The 21298-nt window shown below is 40.7% G+C and overlaps 1 protein-coding gene across 2 annotated transcripts; it reads left to right on the forward strand.

The window, feature by feature from the left end:
* Positions 1-614: 614 nt before the first annotated feature.
* LOC135479296 (fibropellin-1-like) lies at positions 615-21019 on the forward strand. Of its 2 annotated transcripts, XM_064759120.1 has the most exons (10): positions 615-966; positions 2701-2905; positions 10912-11012; positions 11449-11631; positions 13206-13347; positions 13642-13761; positions 14760-14873; positions 15390-16769; positions 18189-18227; positions 19213-21019. In XM_064759120.1, exons 1-10 carry the CDS (start codon positions 895-897, stop codon positions 19398-19400), a joined length of 2544 nt encoding a protein of 847 aa, XP_064615190.1. In that variant the 5' UTR covers positions 615-894; the 3' UTR covers positions 19401-21019. The 2 variants fall into 2 exon arrangements, with proteins under 2 accessions (XP_064615190.1, XP_064615197.1); XM_064759127.1 differs by lacking the exon at positions 18189-18227.
* Positions 21020-21298: the final 279 nt, after the last annotated feature.

Genomic DNA, 21298 nt, shown 5'->3' on the forward strand with positions numbered 1-21298 from the left:
TGGACTACATGTGTAACATAAGCAGTTTTCGTAGTTTGGCTTTATTTGTGCGCTATGACTTACACCTCAAACAGAGGCTTGGCGTGTTATCCACTCTTCGCAGGAGTACACGCAATCTGTGCGGAGAGTCAGTAGTTAGCGGCGACAGAAACGTGCTTCATGCATTAACTCACGGCCAGGAAACTGCTTTTAGAAACGTTAGAAACAATGTCGATTTCTCAAACACTTTCGTCTAGCAGAAGGCACAGAACGACAATTATTGTTTAGTAGTATATCTGAATATAATAAAAACAATATTCCTAACACCTGTTTTGTCAAGAGTTACATGAGAATAATACGTGGAAAAAAGGTTGACTGTTTTAAGGAAAAGATCGTTCGATCTGCTTCACATGCATGGAAAATTTCATTAAAATGTTTGGCTTGTTATTTTTGGATATGATAAAGATTTCTTAAACAAAATTGCTACTTTACGCCCTTCCTTTTAAGGATCAGCTTCTGTGTGATTTCATTGGCTATAGGCTCTGGTTTTGATTGTAGCTTAATGCTGTAGCGGTCTAGCGATCCGCCCCTGAACAAACGGACAAGCCTCCCAGCGACATTCACCTCAATACGGCCTTCCTATAGCCGGGAAGAAGTTTCACGTCCTCTTGTTTACACAGTTTACATCGTGGGGGATTCTTAAATATTAACTCCACTTCATCGTTCTCTCAGTTTTCGGAACCCAGGCAAGGAATCATAGGCAACATTCAGGGGGTTCCTTTAGTGGTAATACCGTCGGAAATATTAACGGAGCAGTACACGTACGAAGGGACAAGGAAATCGAGCACACTGTGAATCGTAGTGGGAAGGAGAAAGAAGCGGAACACTTTGTGAAATAACTAGAGGACTACTTGGATGAGACTTCCCCCAACACCAACCAACATGCTGTCTCTGAGAACAGTTATATTAACTGTTCTTCTGCCCGGGGTAAGAAGTATTTTGTTATTCAGACGCTGTGTCGGGTGTGTATTAGTGTTAAACAGTGTTTGGCCTCCATAGTTCAGCAGTCTCCACGTTATTCTGTAAGTAGCCAGAGTATTACACACAATCATATGTAAGCCGTATGTTCAACAAAACCACAGGTTAGTTTGTAAGTTTAAAAGCTAAGAATAGACATTTTGAGTCGTCGTGAGAAGGTGACATCTTAGGCTTCCCCGGCGTCTTGCATTAGGCATGTCTCGGAAGTTCGTCGATTATTTGAGCATTCGGTGATCAATAGAATCCATTAACACAGGCTGAGGGGAAGTCAGAATCGGGCGGGAAAATTATTATTAAATGCCGCGCCCCACTATAGCCAGTTATCAATACGATATCAATTGTGTCCACGGCTGCATCCTTCCTGATGACTGTTGTCTTTCTGGGATAACAGTTTACAGTTTTAGGAAATCAATGAAAAGACCTTTGAATAATGGGGCTATCCGTAAATGAATTGATTGGAATATTTGTAACCGTATATCGTGAGTGTGAGTATGTACGATGTTCATTTTATAACATCTTTACCTCTAGTAAGCTAGCGTCTTATTTTATACATGCAGGAATATTGCGGCGATCGAAGGTAAGAATCTGAAACACAGTATTTGAAATGGAACATTAAATACATGTATCTGGGAATGTATTAGATTCATTAGGTGTAGAGTAGGTCTTCTCCTGGCCTGTCTCTATAATGGCGGGTAAACAGAGCCAACAGACCAGACGTGAGCTCGTATGTATGAAATCTAACCGCCTCCTGATCTGCGGAGATTTGTGTGCGGCCAGACGTTAGTATCCTGGACATCTCTCACACTGCCCACATCCACCTACTATTTTGTCTGTTCTCCTGATTAACCTGGGGCACACCGGCCATCTTCAACTACTGTTGTGTCTATCCCATTTACACCGGCCATAATTATCCAAAATTGTGCCTGTTCTCTAAAACACCAGTCATCTTCACTCCATGCTGTTCGAATCCGTTGTATACACCGCCCATCTTCACCCACTGAAGTTCGAATCCCCTGTACACACCGGTCATCTTCACCTAATGTTGTTCGAATCCCCTGTATACACTGGCCATCTCCCGTCAATGTTGCTCGAATCATATTTTGCAAGTACACTGGCCACCTTCATCCAGCCTTGCGCTTATCCCTTGTACACCCGTTGCATTAGCACGCCGGTATATGATCCATCTCTTAATTGACTTCCATTTACCACACGCATACATTGGCAAAGAAAACATAGACAACATTTAGTGCCCTTGACTTATTCCATCGGGTGCTAATATTGAGCATGGGTGCTTGTTGCTCCCAAAGACTTGGCTTTAGCCGGATGTCAAACAATTGGCTGCCTCTTTGGTTCTCCCTGGTGACGTAATTCCCCAAACATGCGTGTAAGAACGATAAATTGAATAAGGCTTTAAGGCGAAGCTAATACTTGTCATTATTTCCTAATACTTTTTGTCATTTATTTAAGTATGTTAAATAAAACTGAAGTATTTTAAAAAATTGAACAACACTGAGTCAGTGTCATTGTTAATTGATTTATATATCCTACTGTGGCCGATCGATACAAACAGTTTATTATCCATTCTAATCCTGTTATAATCCTTTTACACAACATTGTTATCATAAACTAATTTGGCACAAAAGAGGACTTTTGAGGTTGAACAAATTTATTGTATGTTTCCAGTTTTGCCTGGGAGACACGGTGATAGAGCTGCGACTAAACAGATACGAAAACCTAAGACGAGAACTGGCATCCCCTCTCGGCAGTGGTTACCAAGTGTGTGACAGGCAACAGGGAGACCCATGCGAGACCTACTTCGAGGTGTGCGTCTACAATTTAAACGCTGCCGGTAGCTGTGATTTCGGAGAATTTAAGACAGCCGTGCTTGGTAAGTTATAACTTCCTTGATCCCAGAAACTGGACGCACTTAAAACAGTTCAGTCGAAAAAAGAAGTCCATCCGTAGCTGTTTTCTGAAGCATTCATTTTTTCCTTCGGTAATTAAAGATATATGGTTTTGCGCTTCATTTACACTTAAAAAATAGACAATAGTTCTCGACACTTTGTCGAACTATTACAAGGCGTTTGGTATTCACGTGAATAGTTTCAGTAACTTTAAATGACTGAAAGCTGCGTTGAATACACATCTTTTCCGATGCGGACCGTCGGTACTTGGGTCTATTCACCATTCATCACCAACAGTTCATTTACGCTTTTATGTTCAGCTATACACCTACTTTGATAACGTACAAGAGCAGAACAGAGGATATCCATAGAGTCTCAAATGTCAGAGTAACAATTGGCCTGATCGTGTTCCGGCGAAGGTTATCTCACATCACAGAAGTTATACACATTTGAGAAGTGCGTGCGTGCCATTTGTCTTGGTTTATATGCGAACCGGAATTGTATGTATATATCAACAGTTTTGTCTGCGTGTTTGTGTATACTGTTGTTTTCTTTCTTTCTCATGTCTAAAGACAAACCTTTGTGACATTTGTGTAAAGTGTGTTGTGCTTGTGGCTGCGGACGTATGACCTAATGTAGAGAGTCTTTGACCTTGAATATTAAGTAACTGCAATGGGTTATTATAGCTTCATGTGATCTGCTTCAAACCAAATACATAATCATACAGTATAATTATGAATTTCACCTTGGCAGTCCACATTTCTGTTAATATTGTTATGTCGCACATCTAGAGTAGACTACTAAGAAGATAACTTGAGGAGCGCTGTTTGAAAGATGAGAGAGTCTGTGCCCTTGAGCTGTTAATCATTTTAAGCATAGAAGCGAATCCGTTTTGGCCCAGAATCGGCATTCGTCCATTTTGGACCAGTTCTTCAGTTGAACAAAATTGCGGAGAAAAGAAGCTGGTCACCTTGATTAACTTGGCAGGTATCTTCAGTCAAGTGCAGCTGGCTGAATTGTTGAAAGTGCAGAGAGTTTGAACCGGATTTGGCCCGTATATATCACATTGCTACGTGGCCAGCCCATATGGGCCAATGTCAAGCTGGATCCGGCCCAACTCCACCGATTGTCCTCCCTCATCAAAATACGTTTGCGACTGTCATATATCAATAAATGTACGTTTAATTTTCTAAAATAAAGCAACTCAACGTCTATTACCTGTTGAAATTATGCTCGAAATACTTTCACCAATAATTGTACTAAAAACAACCCTCACAAAATCCAACGTTAAATCCAGTGTTTAATCCGTTCCCTGACTGATAATCGATTTAATGGATTAATCCTTTCCTAATAACAAATTCACCAGTCCCTGATCACGAATTTATACGTAATAAGGAACAGAATAATCTGTGAGATCGACGTAAATGCAATCTTTCATCATTTAGGGAAGTCATTTTCCCTGAGTCATGTTGATTGCTGTAGTCTGTTGTACTTACATACTTATTCGTAATCGTCCAAAATTACGGTGAATCTCAACACGTTATGTATTTATGTTAGAATAATCTTCATCTGAAAGCATTGATTTTTGTGAAATGGTATCAGTTATCGGTCAGATTTTTTGTTAAAGTATATATATATACCTAAACTGATAATAATGCTGTCACGTAACATCTAAATAAGCGCTAAGAATTTTACAAATATTGGTATATTCACAAAGAATGTTTTCTTTTACACAATTGTGTAAAAATGATACTTTTCAAGATTGACATGGGCCTACAACATCGTAGTTGTATAAATCACGATCATATCTAGATGGGACGGCAGGTTTAAGGTGCAACCTCATTCACGTTTTGTTCTACCCGCCTAACGAGCGACCGTTTGTCAATAAGTAAAAACTGAAGCCCTGTATGTGTTTGTTAGAGATTTGGTGTATCTCGAAGCGGCACGGAAATAGCCGTGAAAACGGCATTCCTCTCAGGTCAATGCGAGCGATTCTATGGAGGACTAATTTATTCGGCAAATATTCCTCGTTAGAATGCACAGCATGTTCCCCAATGCACACTCCTTATACGCTCTCCTCTCCTTTTCGCAAACCTCACACGCGCTCATACGATAACCCAGGAATACTTATGCCTCATGGTTTTAGCTCCCATTTGCCTGTGAGTGATATATACACTTCACCCGCGTAGTTTTAAGTAAAACGATCATTACCCATCTCTGACACGCCATTAGCGGACATCTTTATAGCAGTCAAGTGTTGTCGTCGATGAATTCAGGTGGGCCCCGCCCAGAAGCTTAATAATTACCCAGGGAAGATATTATTCTTCCAATATTAACAAAACCATAGTAATAAGGCACACTTTTCTCCTTCATTCAGGCCACCCACATAATTAAATATTTATTGAAGGTTTCCACATTGAGTTCAGTCGTAAATGAGTTTGCTTTGTGTGACAGGCACTAGACTCTCCGCTTTGTTCACAGGAAACATGGACTGAACAGAAACCAACGTATTTAAGGAACGGGACGCGAAACTATAGTCATTGTCTTTTTTAATCCAAACAAACGTTAGGTTTGATGAGAAATCGTTGAAAATTAAAAAAAAAAATAATTTAAGAGGCTCATTGTCATGTCACTCCGGACCAGCATTCACTTGAATACAGTATAGTTCAGCAGTGTAGGCCTGTATTTTTAAATGTAGTATAGTTCAGCAGTATAGGTCTTTATAGTTAAATGTAGTATAGTTCAGCAGTATAGGTCTTTATAGTTAAATGCAGTATAGTTAAGCAGTGTAGGTCTGTATAGTTAAATGAACTACATGGATTATACACCATCCCCAGGTGTATACGTCGCAAAGGCGACCAGTACATGACAGCCTATCCCCACGGGTGGATCAGGGAGAAGGGATTTCCTATGTTAGCACGACACAGGACCACATCATGTCACGCTCCTCAAAGATTTACACGTACACAGCAAACTTGATTTCATTAGATTAGCCAGGCCTTATCCAGAAGCGGTAACAAAAACTGTGTGAATGGATGTTTGCTGGTGCTGCGCTGACCTTCAAAACTCTTTCAATTATAGCTTTGTTTCAACAGGTTTCGGCAACACAATATGTTATCAGAGTGAGGTACATCTGCTACAGCCATATAGCAGTACAGCGACCTGTACCGACTCTATACCCCAATAACGGCCCCGACCCTGAACCGCCCCACTCCTTGCTATGATATATACAACGAACACAGGATATTCAGCTTTCTGTCTTACCTTCACCACGCTTATAGTGACGTGTTTATCAAGGGAGGAAGTCTATGGGGTTTCCTACGGTTATAAAAAGATTTTTGATTACCAGCGCTGTTTTAGAGTAGCTCTGCGAACTTTTCAGACATCCAGTCTTGTCCGAGTATTACAAAGCTAAAACAAGACCCTAACCAACACCTTCTCTCAAAGCTCTGATAAGGTTACCCAGTTTGACATATAAGTATTACTTATTCCCATTTCTGCCGGTCGACTTACCCCTGCTTAAGTTTCTCTACAGTGCACCCACTTTGTGAGTCTGTAAGCCGTCGCTAAGTCGTTTGTATCCACTGGGCTCTCGTGATAATCTTCTTTGAGCCAATCGGATCACAGATTTATCGTTAGACCTGGGCGTTTCCCTTTGTCAGGTGACCATGACACTCTCTCCTGCCACTTCCTAATTCACCTTAGTTAGGTTTGTCCGTTTGTCATTCATTTATATCATTAGCGGTAAAATTAAGGCAATCCAGCTCACCCCTCATGCAATGGTACAAAACTGATAGCCTTGTGGTTATGAACATGTTTACAATTTCACAATCGGTCATCGAATAATGGGTATTCGTGTGAGCGCCATTTCCTGCTGGCTCGCCCCTAACCCACCGAATCGCCTGATTTGTTTGTCAGTGTCAAGTTCGAACGGCTCACCCCGCGTCCATATTTGGTCGCACACAGTTCGAAACGTCTTAATGCTATTTCCCTGTTCTCGTTAACATAAAGTAAAACAAGCTTTTGTTTAAGGCCGATATCAGGTGATGAATTTTGATGAAGAAGAAATTTTGGTGACATTTTAGTGATATATATCTACATACAGCAACTGTTTAAAATTTAGTCTTGTCGTGAGAATAAACTTTCTCTTCGTGTGTGACATGGTATGCTTTCAACGATAATAATCTTTTGATTTTAACAGAAATTTTGTTATCTGAGTGATGCTAGAGTGTATTCTGTTATACCAGCATGGTACTCTGTTAAATGTAACACAAATATTCTATTATTTCAACATAAATATCCAGACTAACAGAATAACAGTTGACTATGGCAGTGTAACGTTATGTAATAATAACAAAATACATTCTACCATCAGGCGACAAACTTTCTGTTAAAATGAACAGCTTAATGGTGGCGAGGGACTCCTTCACCACATTGGCACCATTCGCTTCCGGTTTAAAGAAGCACAAATTTACTTTAACAAAGTTTCTTTGACAACCTTCTTTGCGTAGATTGTAAGGTAGCCCTAATTTTACGTAGAGGTTAAAACATAAGGCGACATAAAAAGCAACGAATTGAGGGTGAGTGCGTGTAGGCAAGTTGTAGGTGGCCGAGGTATTTCCCTTCACCACCGTCTACCAGTCGGCTCTGAGGTAAGATGTCGTCAGTTTCAGTCAGGTCCTTGTTCCACGTGTTTGTTTGTTCAGGGGGGTTGGTGAATCCCTACGTAAACCAATGGGCTTAGCATGAGAGCACAGACTTAACCGGCTTCAAATGAGGCAACGCGGAACGTAAAGGGCCTGAGAAACCGACTATATACTGTGAAAGAAAATTAGGTCAGCGTATTTCACTTATACTTTAAAACACTTACATGTGATGTCCACAAAGATTACCGTGGTTGTTTAAGTTAAGTTAACGAATACTTGGCGCGGGAAGGGTGTTGTCAATACAGATTAAGCTGCCTTGTGCATGGTGACTGCTCTTTATTTTGTTAAAGAAAAAACTTAATTGCAGCTTGTGAACTATTGCAGGCAATATTTTCAAAACCGGAATGGATTTTTTTTTTTGCAAAGACGACAGGCGATCCAGGAGGGGGTGGGCTGGGTCTCCTTAACAGTAGAAGACTTCCCCACTAATGACGACTGTTGATTGCAGATGAAGATTTAACCCATAATGACGACAGTAGACTACAGAGGAAGGTTTCTACGATAATGACGACACTTAACTACAAAAAGGGTTTGTCCGATAATGACTAAGGTTGACTACAGAGGAAGGTCTCTCCTATAATAACGATAGTTGACTTCAAAGGAAGTTTTTTCCGATAATGACGACATTTGACCACAAAGGAAGGTTTCTCGATGATGACAACAGTTGACTAGATGAAGGTTTCTCTAATAATGACGACAGTTGACTAGAGGAAGGTTTCTCCGATAATGACGACACTTGACTACAGATGAAGATTTCTCAGATAATGATGACATTTGGTTAGAAGAAGATTTCTTCGACTATGATGACAGCAGATTGAAGAAAAGCTTCTTCGACAATGATGACAGTTGACCAGAGGAAGGTTTCTCCGATAATGACGACAGTTGACTACAAAGGAAGGTTTCTCCGATGATGACGACAGTTGACTATAGAGGAAGAATTGTCTGATAATGACAGCAGCAGACTACAAAGGAAGGTTTGTCCGACAATGAAGACAGTTGACTGCAAAGGGAGGTTTCTCCAATAATGACAGCAGCAGACTACAGATGAAGGTTTATCCGATAATGAGGACACTTTACTACAGAGGAAACTTCCCCCTATACTGACGACAGTTGACCATAGGAAGGTTTTTCTAATAATGACGACACTTGATCACAAAGGAAGGTTTCTCCGATAATTGCGACTAGACAGGAAGGCTTCTCCGACTATAACGACAGTTGACTATAGATAAAGGTTTCTCTGATAATAATGACCGTTGACTATAGATAAGGGTTTCTCTGATAATAATGACCGTTGACTATAGAGCAATGTTTCTCCGATAATTACGGCAGTTGACTGCAAAGGAAGGTTTCTCTGACTATGACGACAGTTAAATATAGAAAAATGTTTCTCTGATAATGGCCACATTTGACTACAAAGGATAGTTTCTTCGATGATGATGACATCATACACTGGCGACAGTTGACAAAGAGGTAGGTCTTTCCGATCAAGACGACAAATGAGGACAGAAAAAAGTTTCTTCGATAATGACGGTACTTGACTAGAGATGAAGATTTCTCGAATACTGACGAGAGTTCACTACAGAGATACGTTTCTCCGATACTGACGACACGACTACAGATAAGGGTTTCTCGGATTATGATGACAGTTGACTACGGGGGATGCTTTCTCCAATAAAGAAGACAGTTGATTATAGTGGTAGGTTTCTCCGATAATGCCGTCAGTAGACTACAGATGAAGGTTTCTCCGAAAATGACAACAGCGGACTAGATGAAGGCTTCTCCGATAATGACGTCAGTGAACTAGATGAGCGTTTCTGCGATAATGACGATTGTTGACTACAGAGGTGGGTTTCTCCGGTACCGACTACAATGGAAAGTTTCTCCGATTATGGTGATCGTGAATGATAGACCACTACAAACAACAGCGGAAGGTATCTGGTAGACGGTAAGGGAATTTGACCCCGTGATAACACTATTGTAGAAAACGTTCAATAATAGCGATACGACTGTTCTCAATGGCTATTATGAAATGTTTGCCACCTGTCCATGACCCAACGACCTCTGTCTGAAAGCACTTAACTTTACATCAGGTAGGGTTAATCTGTTGCGACAGAAATGGGGCTGTAAGTTTTTCTCCGATTATCGGGTTAGTGAGGTGCGTGTCGGCCGGGGCCTGACAGACGTGGTTAACGCACATTGCTAATCCGGTCGGCCAGTCATCGCATTCTGTCACTACCGACACCTGGGAAAAAACCGCCACAGACCTACAAAACGTGATCTATTCGCGACAATCAAATGTTCAATCATCTTCTGCGTTTACAGTTTCTATGGAAACCCCAATTACTTGTTTTCTTTGTTGTCTTTCTTGGTTGTCGTGCTTTTTCTCTCCCCAGTGTGCTAACAAGGTAGACCAGGGCGGACGCTTTAACAGTAAATGACATTTCGTGCTAAACCCACATGCACACGAGAGTCCTGTCTCAGAGCTCTTAAATTACCAGGCCTTACGATGAAAAATACACATCTGAAAATAGCGCTGGAATAACATTATCCCGATATTCCTTCATCATACGTATCAGTTTAATTATTGTGGAATTATTACTGACACATTTGATGCTCCACACATGCTTACTTAAAGTTAGTTACGTACTTGAACATTGCCACTCCCATGACCTTAGCAGTAAGGTTTGTGCCATCTATGTGTCTAGAATGACTGTGAGAGTCACGACTAGGATCACATCCAAAATCACCGAATTTTTACAGACACGCCACCTTGATACAAACATGAAATAAGAGTCCACAAAAATACCTGTAATTAGCAGAACTGTTTACCTTTTCTTACAGTTGTTTGTCTATATTATTGCTGATATGGTATTAGTGGTATTAAAACACCAAATGCCATTTAATCTTAATGTTCTTGTCTTTAAATATAATCTTAATTATCTTGTCTTTAAATAATTTTTATGTGGTAATCTACAAAACCGTACTAATATATATCTATGGGAAGTACTCATTAACTATTATACATTCTGGGTTTCACAAAGTTCTGCATTTGAAGACATACTACGCTTATTTTTACTTCATTTTCTCCCCCCCCCCAAAATAATATATGATAAAGAAGTCATTTATGTATTTATTTATTAACTTATTTATTTAGGTTGTTTTCGTTATAATTGATTTTCTTCATCAATTGAGAAAGAAAGTCATTTTCCAGAGGTGAATACTACACTTCTCACCGTTGTGGTTGGGCAGTGATGTATTCCTTACCCGTTTGTTTGATTGATCAGGTGACAACATAATAGACTTATCCCGCTTGACGACCATTCCAACCCAGCCGTCTGGAAGCGTCAACAACCCCGTCTTGTTTGTCATTCCGGGAAGGCTCAGTGTAAGTCCACTCAGCCCCTGTTATAAATGATTAACTAAACGTGTAAATTTCAGTCTTGCCTTCCATTTAGCTATGGCCATGTTAAATAGACTACGTTCTTAGGGCAGAAATCAAACTGAAAATTAGAATCTTGAGATTTAAGCATTATGAGGAAATAATGACTACCGTGCTAAGAAACTTTTTTACAATTTAAGTGACACCCACCATCAATATTTTAAAATAAAGATTTTATTCAAATTTTTGAATACCTCTGAATTAAATCGTAGTCTAGATTAAAGAAAATGTAAATGTATTGTAGTCAAATTTCTAATATTCATCACATAAGTGAAATATTTACGAGAAAGATGTGCAAAATGCAAGTAAAAATAATAAATTTATAAAGAATTAATTAAGCCACCATAAATGTGTATCCCTTGCGTATTTCTCTTGTCCGCAGTCTTTCGCCATTCGAATTCGAGCCTTAGATGCCAACCCTGGCGGATCAGATTCCATACAAAAGACGTTCTTTGTCGAAGGGGACTCAGAGCCGCCAGCGCGATTTGATGCTAACGTCACATTTAACAGCCCGAGTATTTTGACCTTTGACCGGAACAGCCCCGTGCTCAGTATTCAAGTGAAGGTACAGTAAACAGTATTACCGTATACTGAGACATACTGCATCTGTTTTACAGAATCGTTACTCACAAAGTGACACGATGGTATCAACCAAACGCCCAGTCAAAAATGTCATAGTAATACGCAGACACCCAGTATCTGTTTTACATTATCACCCACGGGGCAACACTTTATGGAATCAGTCGCACTCTAAGTCACAATTTCAAAGCAGTACCTTAGACAGTCGGCGTCTGGGTTACAACATTACCACTCACAGAGAAACACTTGCATGGTATCACCCACACCCTCAGTTACAATGTCAATGCAATACCTAGACAGTCGGCATCTGTGTTACAACATTATCACTCACACAGTAACACTTGCATGGTATCACCCATACCCTCAGTTACAATGTCAAAGCAGTACCTTAGACAGTCGGCGTCTGGGTTACAACATTACCACTCACAGAGAAACACTTGCATGGTATCACCCACACCCTCAGTTACAATTTCAAAGCAGTACCTTAGACAGTCGGCGTCTGGGTTACAACATTACCACTCACAGAGAAACACTTGCATGGTATCACCCACACCCTCAGTTACAATGTCACAGCAATACCTAGACAGTCGGTATCTGGGTTACAACATTACCACTCACAGAATAACACTTGCATGGTATCACCCACACGCGCAGTTACAATGTCACAGCAATACCTAGACAGTCGGTATCTGGGTTACAACATTACCACTCACACAGTAACACTTGCATGGTATCACCCACACCCGCAGTTACAATGTCACAGCAATACCTAGACAGTCGGCATCTGTGTTACAACATTACCACTCACAGAGTAACACTTGCATGGTATCACCCACACCCTCAGTTACAATGTCACAGCAATACCTAGACACCCGGTATCTGTGTTACAACATTACCACTTGCACACCATTTGCACGTTATCATATGCAATACCTATAGTAACCCAACATCTGTTATACAGCAATGGGTAGGTACGCAGTTTTACCCACACATCTAAATGATAACAGTTACTCAGTTCTACTCAACCATACATATGTTAAAACAGCAATGGAACAGGTGCAAAGTTTCAAAACCACACGTATATTCATTTTTGAGACAGTAAATATACCATCAAAGCAATAATCCTTAAACTTGAGTATGAACTTATTAACCAATAGACCTAAGCATATTAACTTGCCAAGCTCAATGTCTTAAGGGGCCTCCGTGGCTCAGTCGGTTATCGCACTAGCGCAGCGTAATGACCCAGGAGTTTCTCACCAATACGGTTGCTGTGAGTTCAAGTCCAGTTCATGCTGGCTTCCTCTCCGGCCGTACGTGGGAAGGTCTTTCAGCACCCTACGGATGGTCATGGGTTTCCCCCGGACTCTCCCCGGTTTCCTCCCACCATAATGCTGGCCGCCGTCATATGAGTGAAATATTCTTGAGTACGGCGTAAAACACCAATCAAATAAATAAATAAATAAATCAGTGTCTTAACATAGCTCTACACACTGTTGTATTAGTTTATTTACGTATTGTGGTTTCTAGAAATAACCAAGCGAAAATGTTTCACTAATTCAGACTTACTGCCAGAGAGGGTATGTTGGAGAGCGTTGTGAGATTCTATGCAACGTTCCCGGAGGGGATTTCAGTCGCTGGGAATGTGACGATAATGGCCGTGCATCGTGTAAACCACAATTTACGGGAAGTAACTGTGACGTTGGTAAGTTATTTCTCCTGCTAACTCCTGTTTACAACAAGGAATTGTGTTATTAGTAAGTTTTTCTGTCCTGCAAAACCCAGTTCAGGTGAAGGAACTGTGACATAGGTAAGTCATTTTGTCCTGAAAACTCCAGTTTACAAGAAAAAGTTGTGACACTGGTAAATTTGATATCCTGTAAACCCCTATTTACTAGTACCACACACTAATATTCAGAGAAGGATGGTGTTGCCTTAAATTAGAGACTTTTAGGTACTGTGTTTGTCCTACCGCTATGCTTTTCTGTTCCCGTTTCAGATAATCCGTGTTTCAGCGCCCCCTGTCTTAACGGTGCCACCTGTGTACCCCCGTTTGTTCGGGGCGGGACAATGAGGTGTATTTGTCAAAAAGGCTACGAGGGACAATTCTGTGGACGAGGTACATAACGTCACCTGTCTTGGGCATTGAAAATATCATTTTTCATTTCTAGGGTCTGTTTGAATAGGTTGATGTTTGAATTATTTATGTTTATTACATTTTAGAAATGTTTCAAAGAAAAGTCCTTCAAATGAATATATGCATCGATAAAATACCTAGCATAAGGTTTAAAACTATACCTTTTGGTTTCTGTGATCTTGCAAAACCGATATATCACAGTTCAAAGTAAGCAAAACTGCATACTCTGAGAAAAGCGAAAGCGCAGGCATGTTATCAATTTTAACATATGAGATGAGAGTTATTACTGAAATGTGAGAATGCAGGTGTGTCACGCGAACACTGTTTTTGTTTTTTAGCCTTATGTTCGTGAAATACAAGTCACACGACATGGTGTTTTCTATCTCTCATACATAGCTTTTCCCTCGGCTTCGTAAGAATTCCAGGTTAAAAGTTGATTAATAGATTCATCAACCACGTCAAAAGAACTACTGACTACGGTTGTGTTTCTGGGATGATTACATTTCCCACGGAATTCGGTTGTTGCCCAAGTGTATAATGCTAGATCATACACATTACATTCACAATATTAAGGAGCAGTAATGTGAATTAATCGAGTTGTCGGTGCCTGCGAGGACAGTCATGTATTCTTTACGATCTGTACGTCATTATTTATTTCGTTCTTTCTTAAACAACAGGTCTGTGATCAGTAAATCAGAGTGAACTATCAGCTAATTGACGGAGGAAAACCTTTTATTGGCTTTGCCGAAATTTATGGCAACCGGATGAGGATGGTACCATTCGCGCGCAATTTGCCCCCCCCCCCCCTTTCCTGGCTGTGGTACCCCCCCCCCCCCCCTCCGTCACACCCGATTTTAATTACCAGTTTCCTTTGCAGATAGATCCGATTGCAGTAATTGTAATATAAAACAAGGTATTGTGCGATGCAGTCCGGTAGGTGGTCGGAAGATTGAGTAACGGTAGGATTTTGTGTGTTTCAGGTATCGATGAGTGTGCCAGTAACCCATGCCAGAACGGTGCCACTTGTACAGATCTCATCCTGAACTACACCTGCAGCTGCACTTTCGGTTATACCGGTAGAACCTGTACAGAAGGTAAACTCACAATAACACCTTGCACAACTTAGTTTTGTATACGGTGGTTTTCTTTAGAAACATTCATTGACATTCGACATCAGTACTATGTGGTACAAATTTATTTAAAATGATGATGTGATGAATGACAATCAGGAATAACCCTTATGAATACAAGATATTGCGTGCGTACATCATCAGGTAAAGTAATTCATGTCACAGTGAAATTGCAGGAGTTCCGATAGACAGTGTGTGACCTGTAATACAGTTTGTTATTGATCTGGGGTCAGTTCTAAGGAGCAATTTCTGACTTAAATCAAAGTTTGAAAACAATTTAGAGGTTTTTTCTGGGCCCTAAAATGAAAATTTTGACCACCTAATAAATGTTACCACAAGGAAAATGTGTCAAAATTTCTACTTTCAGTATCACAGACTTGACTTAAGTCATGCAAATGGCCTTGTGGATCGGCCCCAGGTTATGCAACCCTAACATTGACTTGATTTATTCTGAAGTATTGTTTAATTTTTTCCTTGCAGCGATAAATGCGTGTGAACAAAACCCTTGTAAAAATAATGGCACTTGCGAGTACACCGCGCCGGGAAGATATACATGTAATTGTCCTCCAGGCTTTGGCGGGGACGAATGCCAGACGAAGCTGAATCCATGTCTTAGTTTTCCTTGCGAAAACGGCGGAACCTGCAAGCTGTTGTTGGACGGCTATTTATGTCAATGTGACTCTGGTTTTCAAGGTCAAAACTGCCAGGTGGATATTGATGAATGCACCTCAAACCCGTGCAGAAACGGTCAGTGTAGGGATGGTAGGGGAGACTATACATGTTCCTGTAACACAGGCTTCACGGGCAAGAACTGTGACCAGCTGATAGATGGTTGTGACTCGTCCCCTTGTCGAAATGGAGGCATATGTACCCGAACCCCAAGCGGTGGGTTCACCTGTGCGTGTCCAAGAGGCTTCACTGGCAGAATATGCGAAATAGACATAAACGAATGCGCTTCAAACCCGTGCACAAACGGTCAGTGTAGGGATGGTAGGGGAGACTATACATGCACCTGTAACCTAGGCTTCACGGGCAAGAACTGTGACCAGCTGATAGATGGTTGTGACTCGTCCCCTTGTCGAAATGGAGGCACATGTACCCGAACCCCAAGCGGTGGGTTCACCTGTGCGTGTCCAGTAGGCTTCACTGGCAGAGTATGCGAGATAGACATAAACGAATGTGCGAGCAGGCCATGTCAAAATGGAGGCATCTGCAGCGATGTTGTTGGAGGCTACTCTTGTTCTTGCAGAGCGGGATACACCGGCACCAACTGCAGACAAACTGTGGACTATTGCTTACCAAACCCTTGTCAAAATGGCGGGAACTGTGTGGGACGTATTGGATCATACACATGCACGTGCGGAAGTGGATACACTGGAGCCAATTGTGAGCAAATCGTAGACCACTGTTCACCCAACCCTTGTTTAAATCGGGGAACGTGCTCGAATGCATTCGGTGGATATGTGTGCAAGTGTACACGTGGCTTTAGCGGTCAAACCTGCGCAGACGACATAAATGAATGCCTGACGTTGCCAGGAATTTGCCAGAATGGGGCTACCTGTATAAACACGTATGGCTCCTATCAATGTCGGTGTCAAAGTGGCTATTCAGGGGATCGATGTCAGACCAGAGAAGACCCGTGTCTTTCAAGCCCTTGTAAAAATAGTGGCCGCTGCAATAGCAGGACCGATGGCAGTTTCACTTGCACATGCCCTAGTGACTGGGTTGGTGATTTTTGCGAAGTGCAGAAAAAGTCTTGCGTTGACGGGTATTGTCGAAATGGCGGCACATGCGTCTTGGGGCGCTTCGGTGAAGCTCTTTGTCAGTGCCCAGCGGGATTCACAGGCGTCACGTGTGAAAGTATGTTACATGTCTAAAGGATGCCTGGCCTAATTCTATCTGCGCTATGCTTTTATTCAGCGTTAAGCATTAAGCGTTAGCTGCACTTCTGCCCTTCTGCTTACTACATGCTGTTATTTATTAGCCACAACCTTAACCTGTTTGATGAAAAATTGTTTATTTCAGCATCAGCAAAATGTACGGTGTATTGGTGGACTGGGTTAGACTGTAGCCTTTCTCTGTTGTAGGTAAAATCGACGCTTTGCACCGCATGCTATTGCTGTTAGGGCCTTGTTGTTTCAGTGGTTTGGGGACCAATCAACAATAATTTGAATCTAATGTTAAAGTTTGCAGATTGCATGATTTTGCACCTTGCACAATGAGCAGTTTTTCTCAAGCAATATTCCAGACAACACGTCAAGTGGTTAACGATTAGCTAAAGTTTATAAGTTTATGTAAAAAGCTTATAAAAGTCCAAGAGCGTGCGAAGTAAATGTCACAGAATAGATGACATTTAGAAAAATAAACGACACTGAATGCATTAACTTTAGCGCAATAAATGACACTGAATACACGTACTTGTGCCCAATAAATGACCCTGAATACACGAAATAGTACGCAGTAAATGTCACTGAATAGATGAACTTGGGAGCAATAAATGACCATGAAAACTTGAAAAGTAAATGACCCACATGCACTTGTGAGCAATAAATGTCACTGATCACATGAACTGGGGCCAAATAAGTGTCACTGAATACATGAACTAGTGCCCAATAAATGTCACTGATCACATGAACTGGTGCCCAGTAAATGTCACTGAATACATCAACTGGTGCGCAATAAATATCACTGAATACATCAACTGGTGCCCAGTAAATGTCACTGAATACATGAACTGGTGCCCAATAAATATCACTGAATACATGAACTGGTGCCCAATAAATGTCACTGAATACATGAACTGGTGCCCAATAAAAGTCACTGAATACTTGAACTTTGGGCACAATAAGTGATGGTAATAAACACGCGTTTCCCTGTGACTCGGCTAGGGTTTTTCCTACATGCATCTGAATGATCGATATATTGCAGAATAAACTCTATATTTAGTAACTGCTTCTTAGTGGGAACACAACCATTAATACTCCCATGTCTGAATTCTCCAACCTGTAGTTGTGAAAAATATTCATCCAAAGCTTCCAGGTACCAGTCATACTGCCCGTATTTAACTTACTGTTGTGTGTGGTCTCTGCTGCTACTTACTGTACCTTGTATTGGAAACCTGCCAATAGGATGTATTCCAAGTCATAAATTTTGATTTGTACGTGATTTGGTTCTGAAGCTGTTTGCAGCTTGTATATAAAACAGACGGATATATATGCGACAGCGAACATCTGTCATTATGTAAGTCTGTTAAACGCCACCATTGTTTTGTTATTTCAGTTAAATCACAGAACAATAATGGTGGTGGTGGTACAGGAGGTAAGAAGGTTACCTGAACTATAAAGTTATAACGTCAACATTTGTGTCAGCACAAAATCTGAAAAGCACACTTATACTGGTAAAATAAATTTTCGCACTACATTCTTAAACGCCCTGATAACAAACACAATCCTCCGTGCTCACAGCTCCGCTGTGTTTTAGCTGCTGACGTGCACGAGAGTAGGGACACGAGTGAAGCATGTACAAAATAAACTCTGACGAAATTTTGCATGGGATTTAAACCAACACCAACGCATGAAATTTGCACCATTGCATTTATCCATGGTTTCCTGGTTATTGCACCACTACTTGTCAACTGCACCAACATACTGAGCGCGGGAAATGTCTGTCTACTTTTGCACACACACACACTCATGCACGCCAGCCTCTGCTCACTGACTGGATTAACTATTGGACGTCCCTCCAGCATCAACGGTCAACATCGGGGATTAACCGCAAGTCCGAGAAAACCTTTGTATCACGGTAACATTCCAGTTCGTGTAATGGAGCGCGTGATACCACAAGGAGGGAGAGCTGGATACATTATATGTATCACACGACCAGCTATAGTGATTATGTCACATCACACTTTTCCCATACATTGTGACACACCGTCAACTGTTCATCAAGTGGCTTTAGGTTATGTTTTTGTAGTTACAAAATTACTTGACATGATTAATAACGAATTCCAAATAGTTAAAGTTATAAATCCTGTAAAATTTGATCCATAATCTAAATGAGTTTATTAATGGAATAATAAAGTTTACTTCATACAAGTTTTGCTACGTTTATCCACTAAATTAAAACAGTGATATGTTTTTAGATTATCAAGCTTTAAATAAGCTAACGAAATCACATTCCTCCAAGGCTTTTGAAACATTAAGTAATTTAAAACTGTTCAGTCACTGTTGTTAATTTATTTGTTGTTGATGTTAGATCCTGCAGGTAGTAAGCCTGTTTCATCCTGTGACATTTTTTCTTGCAGATTTCATGTGTGAGGTGCCCAGTGGATTGTTTCCAGATAAAGCGAACTGTTCCAAGTTCTACCATTGTTCTAACGGAACTCCGTACCACAAGGACTGTCCAGGGAATCTCTACTTCAACCCTCAACTGTTGGTCTGCGACTGGCGGTGGAATGTGAGACCGGTGGCTGACTACTGCCCTCAACAGTAGATCTTGGACAGGGCCGGTATCACTCCCTGTCTACCAGCCCAATAATAATAATAATAATGATATAATGTGACCATAATGTCTTATTAAGATGTTTTTACATCTTGTTCTTTTCTTCCGCTATTGGCATGACATTGACACGTGATACTGATGGGTCCTTTACTAGGCGAATCTTAACGGAAATATTGTCTCGCTATATAATATATACGTATATGTATATCAAGAACTTTACTATTTATATATATACATGAATAGTATGTATCAAACCGGTTAGACGACTCTGTTGACACGTTCTTGTGGGTAAGCCTAGTCAGGTTTAGGTTTGCATAACCATGCCACGGTCGAGAAAGTGTCGAGGATACCATATACGGTGTGTTCATCTGTCCTTAAAGATGTGGGTAGCACTTCCTGGTGTTTAGATGTAGCACTTCCGGGTGTTTCGATGTAGCACTTCCTGGTGTTTCGATGCCCTCGCTTATCATCTATACTCTGTACACAATGCCTCATAATTGACGTGTATTTTCTTTCATGTACCCCTGAGCAACCCGTGCCTAATTGTATATTGTGATTTTTTGTGAACTTTTTTTTCAATCTAAAGAGAATATTTTTATACGTTAAACTTCAAATGTTTTTAATGAATAAAGGGTTTATTGGGAAGAACAGTCAAAGTTTTCGATCAGTTATGTAATTGTGTGTTTCGCCAACTTACTTGAGATTGCAGGAAATTTGTTCGAATCGCCTATACCTGAGTGGAGGCATGCGTATACCAGGGCAGGTTTTCCTTCCGGGTAAGGTGAAACAGGCCGTTCAGTTTCAAATGCAATATGGGTGATTTCTCCTAAACTGAGCATTTTGCCATTGTATTCAAGACTGTCCCGTGGTGCCACCACCTTGGAATAGTTGAAATAGGCCGGTGTAAAAGTGAGACACTGTGAGTAGTTGGGGTAAATGGTGCTATGGGGTTGGAATGAATGGTATATCTATAAGTATAATGGTGTAAGAGGTTGGGGTGAATTATATGTCTATAAATGTGATATTATCGGGGGTTGGAGTGAATGGTATATCTGTAAGTGTGATATTATGGGGAGATGGAGTGAATGGTATGTCTACAAGTGTGATACTGTGAGGTGTCGGAGTGAATGGTATGTCTATAACTATGATACTATCAGGGTTTAGAGTGAATGGTACATGTCTATAAGTATCATGCTGTAAGATGTTTGGGTGAATGCTACACGTCTTTAAGTGTGATACTGTGGAGAGTTGGTGTGAATGGTATATCTGTAAGTGTTATCCCATGGAGAGTTGTTGTGAATGGTATGTTTCTAAGTGTGACACTGAACGGAGTGATAAAAGTGTCTGTGAGAGAGTTATTGACAACAGACAGACGGAATGTTATATTTTCCCCAAAATTATGTATTTCTGAGTAACTGGTGAAAAACATCGATATGTGATTCCCTCTAATCAAGCAATAACACAAATGTTTCGCAAACACAATGTGTTTGATACCAAAACCTTTTATGGCAATATTTTCTGGCATGCAAACGATCTGCGATGTTTGGAAACACGGAACTGTTGACAGGTCGTCTTGAGGGCCATGGTCATTTTTTTTTTACCTTGATGACAGAGGAGCAAAAAAAAAACAATGTATGAATTATCAATAATATCACACGATTGATTTCCCAGCGCACTTTGCTGTACTTCACCGATTGCATTCCTTCAGCTTTATTGTGCTTTCTCGATTAAGGGAAAACTGATTTTCCTTTTGTCAGATATCTGAGATGGATTTTCGTTAAAAACCGGACGCAGTTTACTAACCAGCTGTAACGATGTTAGTACATCTTTTTATTTGTGTGTTGCTTAACACCACACCCAAGAGTGTTTCACTTAGATGATATTTAAAT

Source organism: Liolophura sinensis, chromosome 1 (assembly GCF_032854445.1).
Source record: "Liolophura sinensis isolate JHLJ2023 chromosome 1, CUHK_Ljap_v2, whole genome shotgun sequence".
Taxonomy (NCBI): Eukaryota; Metazoa; Mollusca; class Polyplacophora; order Chitonida; family Chitonidae; genus Liolophura; species Liolophura sinensis.

What these genes read in the sequence shown, in the direction of transcription:
- LOC135479296 (XM_064759120.1), top strand. Translation starts at nt 895, where the DNA reads ATGAGACTTCCCCCAACACCAACCAACATGCTGTCTCTGAGAACAGTT. An exon ending in TGCTCAGTATTCAAGTGAAG is followed by an intron (nt 11,632 to 13,205) that starts GTACAGTAAACA and finishes TCACTAATTCAG; the next exon opens with ACTTACTGCCAGAGAGGGTA. An exon ending in GGGACAATTCTGTGGACGAG is followed by an intron (nt 13,762 to 14,759) that starts GTACATAACGTC and finishes TGTGTGTTTCAG; the next exon opens with GTATCGATGAGTGTGCCAGT.